At 38.2% G+C, this 13,544-nt stretch overlaps 1 protein-coding gene across 4 annotated transcripts in view; it reads left to right on the top strand.

Annotated features, from left to right (window-relative positions):
• Positions 1 to 13,544, top strand: part of CADPS2 (calcium dependent secretion activator 2) — a 508,166-nt gene that overhangs the window by 398,415 nt on the left and 96,207 nt on the right. For 2 of the 4 annotated variants that reach the window (XM_073899136.1, XM_025865743.2), the window contains exon 17: positions 1,146 to 1,166. The exons of the other annotated variants lie outside the window; for them this stretch is intronic. In XM_073899136.1, the coding sequence (XP_073755237.1) occupies positions 1,146 to 1,166 (21 nt within the window). The remainder of the gene's footprint in view (positions 1 to 1,145; positions 1,167 to 13,544) is intronic. 4 annotated transcript variants of the gene reach the window in all.

The following is a 13,544-nucleotide window of genomic DNA, read 5'->3' as shown; positions in this document are numbered from 1 at the left end:
ATTGAGTATAATTGGCTGTGTTATATCCTTTTTTTCTCTCCAAATCTGATCAAGCTTTCCAACAAGCATGCAATAACCAACCTCCTGAGTGATTAACAAAAAAGCCATCCCATCACTATAGCAACCAATATTATATCACGAGAGTAACAACATGAAACCTCCTTAGTTACCAGTTTAACATCATTAATTATGATATCATGTTGTGTTAAAGCAAAAGCAATGAATATTAGATAATTTGGGGAAAGTGGAAGATAAACAGATTGGTTTTCACATCTTGAATACCCATTCAAACAATTTTTATGTTTTGGAATATTATGTGTTGTGAACATGGGTTGAAAGAATTGATACAAAAATAGACATATTAAAACCTTTCAAATCTGATAAAGGGGAAAAGTTTGTGCATAACTTGAATAAACATAAAATTGTTTTACCCGGATGTTTCAAATCTATCCAAAAAACCTATGAGAATCCTTTTGTTCTTAACTGTCTATTCTAATTAATATTTTTGACCATTATCTTGTCCAAGAATACTGAAAAGATATGCAGAATATTTCTGTTTTCTGGTCAGAGTCCATTTTAACATGTACAAATAAAAATTATTTGTCACAGCTTTTATTAATTAGCTAGCTTTTATTAATTAGCTAGGCGTGTTAACACTGGGGGTCAGAAGACATAGCTGTTCTTCTGGATCACACAAAAAAATAAGTCTGTGTTAGAGAAGAGCCTACCATAGGACTAAATGGACAGTGGGCAGGGAATTCTCCTACTTCTTTCCCTTCTGGAGTCACCTGTCTCTTATTTCAAGTTGACTGTGAGAATATTCTAGAAGATGGATCCTAGAAATCTAATTGGGTGGGACTACTGAGCAGTCTCCATTTTCAAAACAAAACAAAACAAAATACATGCTTAGTATATGAGAAAACTTCTGTGCATTTCATTATCTCCCTTTCTTCCAACCCCCCATTCTTATATCTAAAAAAGGAAAGCACTTTTTGTTTATGCTCAGGACCAGACCAAGAACAAAATCTAATTTAAGTTAGAAATAGGAAGTGGCTACTTTTCCTTGCTTGGTTGACCTCCTGCATTATGTGAGCAGCATGGGTAGAATCTGTTTCTCTCCTAAATTGTCTCTTCTTACATTTTAGGCCCAGCAGAAAAGGAAGCAGGTAATGAATGTTTGTGCATGCACGTGTCGTTATTTCTATTGTGGTGCGTGATGTTTGATATTGATGAAGAGCTGTCCGCTTTTCAGGGCTCCTTATTAGATCACGTTGGTTAAGATACTGAGAATACTTTGATTTTGTTGGAACTATTGTTAATGCTTTGTAGGGAAAATACAGGCCATTTATGTCTGTAAAAGTTCAGCGATGTTTTTTATATAAATTCAAAGCAAAAAACCTGAGGTTGTATTAATGTTACACATTATGTTTTAAGCATGGACACTAATCTTAGTTGAAAGCTGTTGCCAATATTTGGAGGGCTCTTACAGCTAGAAAAGAGGACCATCTTTCCTTTATCACTCCTGAAAAATAACAGAATAAAAAGCATAAATGCTATTAAATAGGCAGTAAGCAGCTCTTAACTCTGAAAGTTGCTCATCAGAGGAATGAACAGGGGTTCTGAAATCCCAGCTTCAGGCAGTTGCTAGGAAAGCGTTCTTCTCCTGGTCTCTGAATTTGTAAAGGTTTCCTTACTTTTTTCTTATGCCACTTATCACCACTGTAATTAATTTAATTGCATGTGCTGTTGTCTGTTTATCCTACCTGTCTCTTCTTTAGCCCCTTGCAGGCAGGGTCCTGACTGAACGCGTTCACTGTTGGGTGCCAGCACCCAGCCCTGCGCCGCTGACACAAAGTAGGCTCTCAGTGCTATGGAGAGAGATGAGAGGTTAGCTAGTTAGTTCATCCAGTGATGAACCTGCCTAGTCCAAGTTCCCTTCTCTCATTCAAACCCCACATGCAGCATTATAGACAAGTTTGACTTGTTTTTAACTAAAGTCTTCGAGTAACGGGCTCTGTTTCTATTTTTCCTAACTTTTTCAATTCTGTTTCAGTATTTGACCTCAGAAAGCATCAGGCACAGAATGTTCTGAGCCAGGAGAAGGGGAAAGAACACACCTACAATGATCACTAAAGTGCACTTTAGAGACTACCATCACCTCTTATGACAGCCCATTGTAATAGCAGCAGTCCTATGCTCTTTGACAAACTTTTTCAAAATCTCTTATGGCATTTTATCCCTCACAATGTTTCTGTTGTGAAGATAGTTCGTATGTAGTTGACCCACAGTAAGTCCAGAGGTGTTAGGGGTTTCCCCACTGACATAAAGAAGTCAGCCAGCTGGGACTTGTATCAGGTGTCCTGATCCCCATCCTACAGAGTCTACGCTCCTTCCCTTATGAAATGTGAAGGGGTCACAGTGCGCCTTCATGAAGGATGGGGCAAAGGCACCATGTAAATCTGCACACATTCCCATTAAAAAGAGGGGAGAATGGGAGAGTACTCCCATGTACTTCACTTCCAGACAGAAGCCACATATTCGACATTTATACTACCACTCCATGGTACAGGCTGATAACTCTAGGAGAAACACTTTTCTTAATATTAAATGCCCCCAGGGGCGCCTGGCTGGCTCAGTCGGTGGAGCATGGGATGCTTCATCTTGGGGTTGTGAGCTGAAGCCCCATGTTGGGTGTAGAGATTACTTAAAAATAAAAAAATAAAAATCTTTAAGGGGGTGCCTGGGTGGTGCAGTCAGTCAAGCGTCCAACTCTTGGTTTCAGCTGGGGTCATGATTTTAGGGTTGTAAAATAGTGGTGTTAGGCTCCATGCTCGGTGCACAGTCTGTTGAAAGCCCTCTTTCCCTCTGCACCCCGACCCCGTGCTCATTCGCTTGCTCATTCTTTCTCTCTCAGTGAAATAAATAAATCTTTAAAAAGTCTTCAAAAAATTTTTAATAATAGAATTAAATAGAAAAGAGGGAAAAATCAGTGTAGACTAGGTGATTTAAGTGGATTGAAGGGGAAAGCTAATCTCAGTTGAAGAATCTTCTGAAGTAACAGAAGAGGGGTTTTGAAGAAATAATAGTTCTATTTCTTTGGTTGCATTTGGTAGCAAGTTAACAGGGTTACCTAGTAAATGTTCTTGGAGGTACTTTTAAAAGTGACTAAAAATGAGAGAGTCAGTTACATGTGTAAGAGCTCAAATGCTTGATAAGACTTCCAAGCAGTATTCTCTTGGGCATTATGATCCTGTTCCTCAGTTAGTTTGTCATCTAGAGAAGAGTTGAATTCTGCCCAAGATTTGTCATGATTTTGTCATCTATTGACTGCCTATTCCCTCAGGCTTTTTTATTTACTCTGCTTCATTAGTTCCTTAAACAACTCTACAAAACAGAGACTTTACAGAAGAGGTAACCGAGACTTCAGAAAAAAGTCAGTAAGCTGCACAAGGGTGTGCTGTTGTTACTCGATTCAGCAGACATGAGATTTGCACCCCTGTATCTCCATGTTCCTGGGTTGCCCTGCCCCCAGGGCTGATTCCGAGTGCTGACCTCAACACCTCAGGCACGTCGCAAGAGCCAAGGGGTCATTTTTGCCAAAAGTATAGATATTTAATAAGAGCAAACATTTATTACCAGGAACTGTTGTAAGCACTTTACATGTATCCATTCACCCTTTCCAATAAATATTTCTTTTATTGATATTCCGGGAAACTGAAGCAGGGAGGCTACTAGCCATACTAGCCAGAAACAGCTAGGAAGGGGGAGATTACAACACACTATGTTCCTGTTGAGCTGCTGTCTTATTTAACTGCGTCTTCCTGCCTCCCATTTCTCAGCAACTTGGGTAGTTAAATTTACACTTGGTTAAAATATGTGGACATTTGAAAGGAAGTCTGAAACAGTACGGTCCATAGAATTACAATGAAAGCTATAGATGTACCTTAAAATTTTCTAGTAGTCACATTAAAGAGGTAAAAAGGAAACAGGTGAAATTAATTTTAATAATAGTTCATTTAACCTAATATATCCAAAATATTATTTTTAAATGTATTCAATATACAAAATTATTGAGATATTTTACATTAGTTTTTCATACATAGTCTTTGAAGTTGGGTGTGTATTTTACTCTACTAGCACTTTTTATAGCCCCATTTCAAATACTTGTTTACCTGTGGCTAGTGGCTGCTGAATTAATTGGACAGCACAGATCCTATCATAAGGCTAAGAGTTGGACTCCAGAATCTGAATCTTTTTGTTTTTTCCCCCACAGACACACATCTCACACTGTCAGGTGTTGAAAGTGATTAAAATTTGTAACCTCTCCCCTCCCCCAACCCACATCATCTCCTTCCCTTCCCTACGGTACACGGTATAGTTCGTTCATACTACTATTGTCCTAGAAGGTTTGCTCCACTAGGGCAAGACTTCTGCATTTCAATAACTGCTCTGTCTCCAGTGCTGAAAGACGTGCCTGGCACATATTTGGTACTCAATAAATATTTATTGAATAAATGAATGAGTTTATGGCAGAGAGGCTATTTATAGCAGAGAGAACATCTGTAAACTGACAAACTGGCTTGCAAAAGGTCATCCAAATCAATCACTGAATAATTAACAATATAAAAGCAAAAACTAACCACTTAAAAATAACAAGATTGGAAAAATTAAACCAGAATTTCATGCTCTTGTCATGCGCAGGGAGCGGGGGGACTAACTCTGGATCACAGAAGCCAGAGGTTATAGAGAACAACTGCATTAACAATATTTAGCAGTCTAACCTGTTTCAGTTGTTTCTCTAATTCAGCATATGCTCAGTTGGACCCCTAGTTCTCTCTTCCATCCTTGGGAATTCTTCACATTCTCCATCTGCAACACAAATTTGCAGAATAAAGGGATTTTTTGGGTTTATAATAAATGAAATAGAACAAATGCCCTCTCTCTCTCAATGACTTCTTTCCTTCTTGGGAATTCTTTGCATTTGTTTCATGAGAACAGATAGTTCATTTTGAGAATTTAAGGTTTCTAGAAAGCATTTTTTTTTTAATTTTAAGAAATGTTTGAGATTTACACGGCTGCAAAATCAGTTTTCTTCCTTGATTTAATTTTATCAGGACTGCTTAATGTAATGGTAAGATTCTTTTTACAGTATTTATAATCTAGGGTTGAAAAAGGTACTGAAACTTCTTTTCCTAATTGTGTGTCTTTTTTTTTTTTTAATGGTATACCTTGTTGATGCAAACTAGCTCCTTTTAAAGGAGAATCAATTCCTTCATTCAAGGAATTTCTTATAGACAAGAACAGCAATAATGCATCTAATAACAGTCCCTGCTTTCTCCTGAAAACTATGCACTGTATGAGGACTTAAGATAAAAGAGAGACAGCTCCTTAGAGCTTGCCTTGACCTGAGATCTTTTGCCTACATTTGGGAGCTAGACTTATTTTTAATCTCAAAACATGGAGGTGCCCTAAACCAAAGGTAGCATGGAGTGAACAGGCAAAGTCTTTGTGCACTGAGGATCTGCCTGGGCCCTTTGGTTGCCAGGTTTCCAGGTCTAACCCCCAAGTGCTCTCATTTTCAAAGTCTCCGTTGAACAGGTAGAGATGCTTTCCCAGAGGGCCACACTGCTTGCTTTCTTGGAGAGAAGTTGCGCTTCGGCAGTCCTTATGTCATTAGGATGTATTTGCCATCTGGGTGGCATTTTAATTTAACATTCCATTGTCAAAGTGTAGTGATAAATAATAAATAAAATCTGTTGTATAGAAGTGAGTAGATAAAAACTGCACAGTTGATGAGGATATTTTTTTGTTAGTGAATAATTTTTTACTAATATTTCTAGAAAAACCATTTTCTTTCATAAAAGTTGTATGTGTTTTCTTATAAATTTGATTTAAACATTTTTTGAGTATTATATGTTACAATGAATTCACGTTACTAACGTCTAAATAATAGACCTGAAATTTTGCGCTCCCATTAGAATTGATGATATTCTGATGGAGGTAATTTGCGCATTGGAAGAAACAATTCTCAGCTTGAAAACTAGAAAGCAAGTTGAGGAATCAAAGAATTTCTTTGTAGCCTTTTTGGACATGGCTTGGACCGTGGGACTTTGGCATGAAACTTAAACCTCTGTGACCATTTCTGCTTCTGAGTCACAGATGATTTAGAGACACATTGATAAATGTAATTTCTGGCTGTAAGAGAGAATGACTTATTGTCATCTTTGAAATTTTTGAGAAAATCCAAAATCTAGAAAGAGCTTTTAGTTTATAAAAATATGTGTATGTAGAGTAAAAACGCTGGTTGAGCTACATCATCTGGATAGGATCAAATTAAAATTTATTTTTATCCTATATAAAAAGAAAAACTGGATATTTTTCAGATGATCAATGGATGCTTTAAATCACCTAAGAAGATAAATTTTTTCTGATAGCCATAAATTACTTTTATTCCATCATCTAATATGCAATTGAAATGTTAATTTTAAACTATCTTTTTCTCATCGATATATTGAGTTAAATGTCTTTAACACCACTTCCTTGCTACATCAGTAGCCTTAGTCTATGTAATGTATACACCAGAAGGCATTAGGACCATATTCTCTTTTAAGTACTATGTAAGTGATATGAATTTGGCCATTTCCACAGCTGATCTGGAATGAATGAGGATTTGTAGTATGTTTATTTGCTTCGGCTCTTTTCCCACCACCTCACCAGCCACACAAGATAATAACCCCGCACTGTATAATTTGTGTTCACACCAATTAGTTAGCTCATGACAATGTTGACAGATTAATTCCTATGAATCAAGAGATGTTTTGGGGACATAATAAGCAGTAGTTGCAGGGATTATTGACTAGAAGAGGCAAATGAAGACATTGGCCTCCATCTGACAGGGCTTTAGAGCTGTCTGTATACCTTCCGGTAGCTCAAGGCAGACTTCAGACGTGAGGAGTGTGTTGCACAGTTGAACATTAGCTCTCTGCACACTCAGGTAACGAACTACGTGAAAAGTCAAATGAGGCCATAGGAGCACCCGGTATACCAGTGGCAGCATGATGGTAATGCCGGAAACACTGTCAGGGCCACTGCACTCACTACCCACAGCTTTAGTGACCAAAGGACTTGGAGGGTTCTGTCAACTCCTGACAAACCATGGAGACATTTAAGGACACTTAGTGCCCTCTCCTCTAAAATTGGTTCTGAGTCTGCATTTCATTAACATCCTTCCTGCTTTATCTGAGTTTAATTGTGAGGAGGCATTAGTATCTGTCACTCGATTAAAAACAACTACTGACAGCACTTTCCTGCTGCCTCTGGTTTGGGCTTCTTGTACCTTACGTTGGCGTTAATGTTGCCCGCACTGGATGATTTGTCATGCTTATGCCAAGGTCTTCTGTGACCTTAAGTAGTGGTACCTTTCCTTGACTCACAGTCTTGGTCATGAGCCATCCACCTTTTCCTTCTTTATTTTTGTAGTGTGAGTTATAATAGATGAGGACAGTCTCCATCAAGGATGGTCGCAGCTAATCCCATATTCAAAATGAAACTGGATTCAATCTTGATTGATGTTCTCTTTCCAAATCAGTCTATCACAGGAACTTGATCTTAAGTTCTTAAGATCTTGATCTTAAATAAATTTAGATATTCAAGAGCAGTCCCTTCCTTTCCACCTTCGAAGCAGAGTAAGCCCCAGCTCTCTAGCTCTGTACCTACAAACTTATCAGCTTCCCCACCTACCCATGTCTCCTGTTCTCCAGCATCAAGGAATGAGGTATCTTCCTCTTCAAGGTTGACTCATCCACCTGTGATATTGATCTCAATTGCACCTACTTATTTCTGGATGGAATTTACTCTATCATATATCTCTTTCTCCTGTTCTTCCCTCTTTCTACATATTTCCTTTCCATCTATAACCATGGTGTCTCCCTAAATAAAGCTGCCTTACCCTGACCTCTCCACTGCCTTCCATCTGCCATCCAAAGAGCAGCATATACTCAATTTTATTTCACTCACTTTCACTGCACTTGTCTCCCCAAAGAAGTTTGGTTTCCACTCTCACCAGTCTGTCTCATGGGGAGGTACGCTAGCTGGGAGTATAGCTGAGCAGAGGGAGAGTGAATGGGGCATTGCCTTGAGACAATCCGTTCCTTTCCTTTTGCCTTTGGAATTGATAGCAGTGGCTGGTATCTGTGGCATTGTCAAGACTGGGCCCGGCTGTGCTGCCAAGGCATGGACACTGAAATGGCCTGAGCCACTCTCAGGTAGTCACACCTTCACTCCTCTGCATCCCAGCCTCTGGCCTCGTGAATTACAACTTCAGGAGACTTTTGGTCAAGTGCTGCAGCTTTGAATCTCACAGATTAAGAATGAATCCCTATCCTTAGGCGTTGCCTAATGGATTAATAGCAAAAGGGAATTACCCACATTGGTTCTGTATTCTGGGATCCTGTGCTCCAAAGCTGAAGTTTCTCTGTCCTCAAAGAACACAGGCAAGCACCTGCCCACCATCTCATCCTGAGTTTCTCCAAATGGCTATGAGCTCTCAGATCAAAATAATTAGACTCCAGGGGCGCCTGGGTGGCTCAGTTGTTAAGCATCTGCCTTTGGCTCAGGTCATGATCCCAGAGTCCTGGGATTGAGCCCCGCATCGGGCTCCCTGCTCAGTGAGAGGCCTGCTTCTCCTTCTCCCACTCTCACTGCTTGTGTCCCCTCTCTCTCTGTGTCTGTCTCTGTGAAATGGATAAATAAAATCTTAAAAAAAAAAAAAATAGACGCCTGAGGAGTACAGCCCTTATAAAAGACAAATGATATCTATCATCTAGAACTTATTATTCTTAGGAGCAAAAATTGAAATTAAGCATAATGCATACACTCAAGGACATGTAGGAAAATTCTAAAAATATGATGCAAGAACAAGAAGTCATGAAAAACCAAATGGAAATATTAGGTATGAAAATAATATGGTTTTAAGAAACATTGGATACAGGATGAATACAGCTGAAGAACTTATTAGTCATCGGGGAGATCAAAGCGAAGCAGTAGGAAAGGCAAAAGATGTAGACAATGTAAAAGGAAAGCTAAGTGATGTGGAGAATAGAAACAGTAAGATAGACTTTCATTAGAGTAAGGGAAAAAATGCAGATAAATACAGTATGAGAGGAAAATAACAAGAGATACAAGAGATATAGAAAATAATGGAAGAGTATTATGAACAAAGACAAAAGTTGAAAATCTAGATGAAACTGATACATTTCTTGAAAAACTGTGTTGGTGCGATCAACACAAGAAATGAAACTCAGGCCAGACAGTTTTAAAGAAATTGAAATAGTGTCAGACCCTCCCATTCCCAAATCCCTAAGCCTGGATTGGTTTTGGAGGTGAGTTCTACCAAATTTTTTAGGAACAAATCCTATACAAAATAAGTTCAGTGAAATGGAAAATGAGTGAAAGCTGTCCACTTCATTTCATGAAGCAAATATAATCTTAATTCCCAAACCTGATAAAGGCAGTAGAACAAAAGAACATCATTATAGGCCCATTTCACTGAGAATATATGCAAAATCTCTAAGTATAAGATCACAAAAATCCAACAGTGTATTGGGAAAATAATCCATGGGGTTTATGCCAGGAATATAAAAGGAGTTCAGCATCAGGAAACTAACAAGCTAAAAGCAAAACTCATATCTCAAGAGATGTTTTTTAAAAAAAGTATGTGAAACAGTTCAGTGCTAACATGATCAAAAATTATACTGTTAGCATCCTAGAATTCCTTAACTTTATAAAACCCATATAGAAAAAACCTACAGCAAATATTTTACATAATGAAGAAAGTTTAGAGGCATTCCCACTAGGATTAGTGACAAGTACTTACAGTATCATTGTCATAACACTGAGAGTCTTGGACGACATTAAAGAAATGAAAAAAGTAAATCCAAAGAATGGAAAGAGGAGATAAAACTACCATTGCAGAGGGAAGAAAAAAAAATCATTATAGATGAAATGATCATCTCTCTAGAAAATCCAACAGGATCTACATAGAACCTTTTAGCTAAAAGAGTTCAGTAAGTTTGCCAGATGTAAAGTCAACTTGCTAAAATCAATACCCTTTCTCTACACTAGTGGTTCTCAAATGTTTAGTCTCACAAACTAGTACACTCTAAAGATTGAGATCCCAAAGAGCTTTGGTTTAGATGGATTATTTCTACCAATATTTACCATACTAGAAGTAAAACTGAGAAATTTATAAAATATTAATATTTACAATTAATAGGAAACTCATCACCTGTCAACATAAATAGCTTTTGAAAGAAAAAAATTTTTTGCACACCTCTTTAATTGCTGTCCTAATAAAAGACAGCCGGATTCTCATAGGTGCTTCTTGCATTGAGCCTTTTGCAATATGTTATCTTGGTTGATATATATTTTTAAGAAATCTGGCCTCATGCTGATATGTAGTTGGAAAAAGGAGGAGTATTTTAATAGATGTTTTTAGGTAATTATGGGTTTTCCTCTGTGATATTATACCAAAGCTTGGCAAGTGATAATTTCTTACAGTTTAATTGCAATGTAGAATCTGAAAGCATATCAATGAACTTTTTATACTATTAAACCAATTGGTTCATCATGTATTTTGAATAGATCTTTTGCCATGCATGATTTTTTTTAACACAATGTACCAATCATTTGGAAAATATTGGTCCACGGAGTTAAGATCTTTTTAGTGTTAACAAATATGTCAAAAAGTCACCCTTATGAATATCACCTGCCTCATCAGAAAAGTCTCAAAGTCTTGGGAGGCTGTCAAGTTCATGACAGATACAAGTTTTCTAATATTCTGGTTTTCCTTGAAAGCTTTAATTTTATAATTAGCAACAAATACTGGTTTTTTTAAGTGACAGGTTGATTTCATTTTTTTCAGAAAATGCCTGCCAAATGTCCCCAAGTCTAAATAAGCAGACTTTGTCCATCAGTAGTCTTTCCAACTAAATGGTTCTCTGAAAATAACAGTGCCCCCCCCAGACTCAAACAATCACATACTTCTCCTTTAGACAATCATTCCACTTCAGTATGCAGATGTGCTTTATGCAAAGTTTTCATTTTGTCACAGATATTTAAAAATGTGTACTCAGGAAGGGCAGGGATTCAATAAAGTTTGTTTTACTGTTTTATCAAGGACTTTTGTATGTAAAACTGGCTTTTTTTCTGGTATGCGTGGGGGTAAAGAACCCAGGGAGGAGTAGAATTTAGCACCATGGCCTTGATATGCGCTGAGGTAACAGCCTTTTTACCTGCCATTGCTTTTGTATCATCACTGTAAACATCAACAGAGTCAAAAAGGCAACATTTCAGTATTATGAAAATAATTTTGACCTCACGGATCCCTAGTGGTCCATGAACCACACTCCGAGAACCACTGTTCCACACCATAGATCAACTAGCTAAAAAAATATAAACAAAAGTATCTTTTACAGTAACCAAACTATAAGGCATCCAGGAATTGACTTTGCCTAAAGCATGTAAAATTTCCTAGAGGAAAGGTTATAGAGAGTAATATAAGTAGATATAAGACAGGGACGCCTGTGTGGTCTAGTAGGTTAAGCAACTGACTCTTGGTTTCAGCTCAGGTCCTGATCTCAGGGGCATGAGATCGAGCCCGGGGTCAGGGCTCTGTGTTCAGTGTGGACTCTGCTTAAGACTCTCTCTCCTTCGCCCCTGTCCCCCACGCCCCGCCCCTGCTCACACACGCTCTCACACTCTCGCACTCTCTCTCTCAAATCTTTAAAAAAAAAAATCAGTATAAGATGGTCCATGCTCTAAGAGGGATGACTTGATAGTATAATATATAAACTTTCCCCAAAATTAATCTATACATTCACTGCAGTGTCCCATCAGAATTCCAGAGTTTTTTTTAAAAGAACATGGTAGGGTGCCTGGGTGGCTCAGTTGGTTAAGCGACTGCCTTCGGCTCAGGTCATGATCCTGGAGTCCCGGGATCGAGTCCCACATCGGGCTCCCTGCTCAGCGGGGAGTCTGCTTCTCCCTCTGACCCTCTTCCCTCTCGTGCTTGCTATCTCTCATTCTCTCTCTCTCAAATAAATAAATAAAATCTTTAAAAAAATAAAAAAATAAAAGAACATGATAAATTTAAATGGAAGAATAAAGGCTATTAAATAAGTCAACTTAAGGGAAAAAAGGTGTATGAAGACTTGCCTTGCCTGACACTAAGATTACAAAATCATCACCAAATCCTGTGAAGAAGAATGTAGACTCATGTACAGATAGGAGCCCCCTATGCTTCATCCATAATAAAGTGGGAACATAAGTTAGTGGGGAAAGGATGGGCTGTTTCAGAGATGTTAGAAAGAAGGACTGGGTGGTGCAGTGGGATAAGGGCCCGACTTTAGGTTTTGGCTTAGGTTATGATATCAGGGGCCTGGGATGGAGCCCTGCAGGGAGGGGGTGCAGCACTGAGTTGGGAGGCTTGAGACTGACTCCCTCTATCTCTGCCCTTCCCCACCACACGCACGTGCACACATGCCCTCTCCCTAAAAAACTTTTTTAAAAGAAGGACTTATTTAGTGGAAAAAAAAAAAAACTGAATCATTCTCTGATAGAAACATGGTCTCTAGAGCGATCAGAAACTTCACTGTAATGAAGTCAATGTCAACCACCGTGGATTTAGTATTTCTCTTTATTGTAACTATCCCCAACTCATGTTTTTACCTTTTCACTTCCTTGATGATTTTCAAAGCTTATCTGGTATCTGTTTGAGTTGAAGCAAAATTGCTTTAACTTTCTTATAAAACATGACATGTGCCATTTTAGTTACTTCATTTTCTACATAGAATTGTCAGCTAACCATCTACACTTGGACAAAAATACTTAGCCCCCTCTGAACTGATGCCTTGAAAGCTCCATGAATCATATTGATTCACAGTTGCAAGAGGAAAAAGATTCATAAAAATAAGATAAGGTAACCACACAAAAGAGTGCATCAGGAGTTACTTAATTGAATATATCCCATATTCCCCAGGATCTGGAAAATATATATATTCTTCCAAAAGCTTCTCTTTGATGAATATTTGTCTTCTGTAGGAATTTTTAGTGAGAACATAAGCACCTCCTGAAAAAACAAAGCATTTATGTAATGTCTCCTTTGGCATGCCCCTTACTGGGACTTACTCCCTCAGCTGTGATCTGTAACACTCTGAACAGCTCTTGCTGGAGTCTTGTCTCCTTCCTCTGAAGATGCATAGAAATCTCATTACGAGTGTTCAACACCTGTTCCCTAAAAGGTCTCAGAAAGGATGTCCACTCACTTGACAATGTGTCATGTATTTGTTGTGTGTGTCTGTGTGTGTGGATGGGTGGTTTGGGTTTGTTTTTTTTTTGTTTTTTTTTTTTTACTTTTATGTGGAATGCAATGCACAGATAAATGCAGTTTTGACATAGCAAGTTTTCTTTCTTGAGCAATTTGGTAGAATTTATCCTCCTCCAAATCCAAAGTTTGAAACCAACTGATTGGTGACCTTTTCATTTAT

The sequence above is a fragment of the Callorhinus ursinus genome, unplaced genomic scaffold, assembly GCF_003265705.2.
Source record: "Callorhinus ursinus isolate GAN/ISIS: 27379988/994484 unplaced genomic scaffold, GSC_fseal_2.0 scaffold12, whole genome shotgun sequence".
NCBI classification, from domain to species: domain Eukaryota; kingdom Metazoa; phylum Chordata; class Mammalia; order Carnivora; family Otariidae; genus Callorhinus; species Callorhinus ursinus.
Note: the sequence above shows the minus strand (reverse complement) of the source record. Positions and strands in the feature narration are given on the sequence as shown.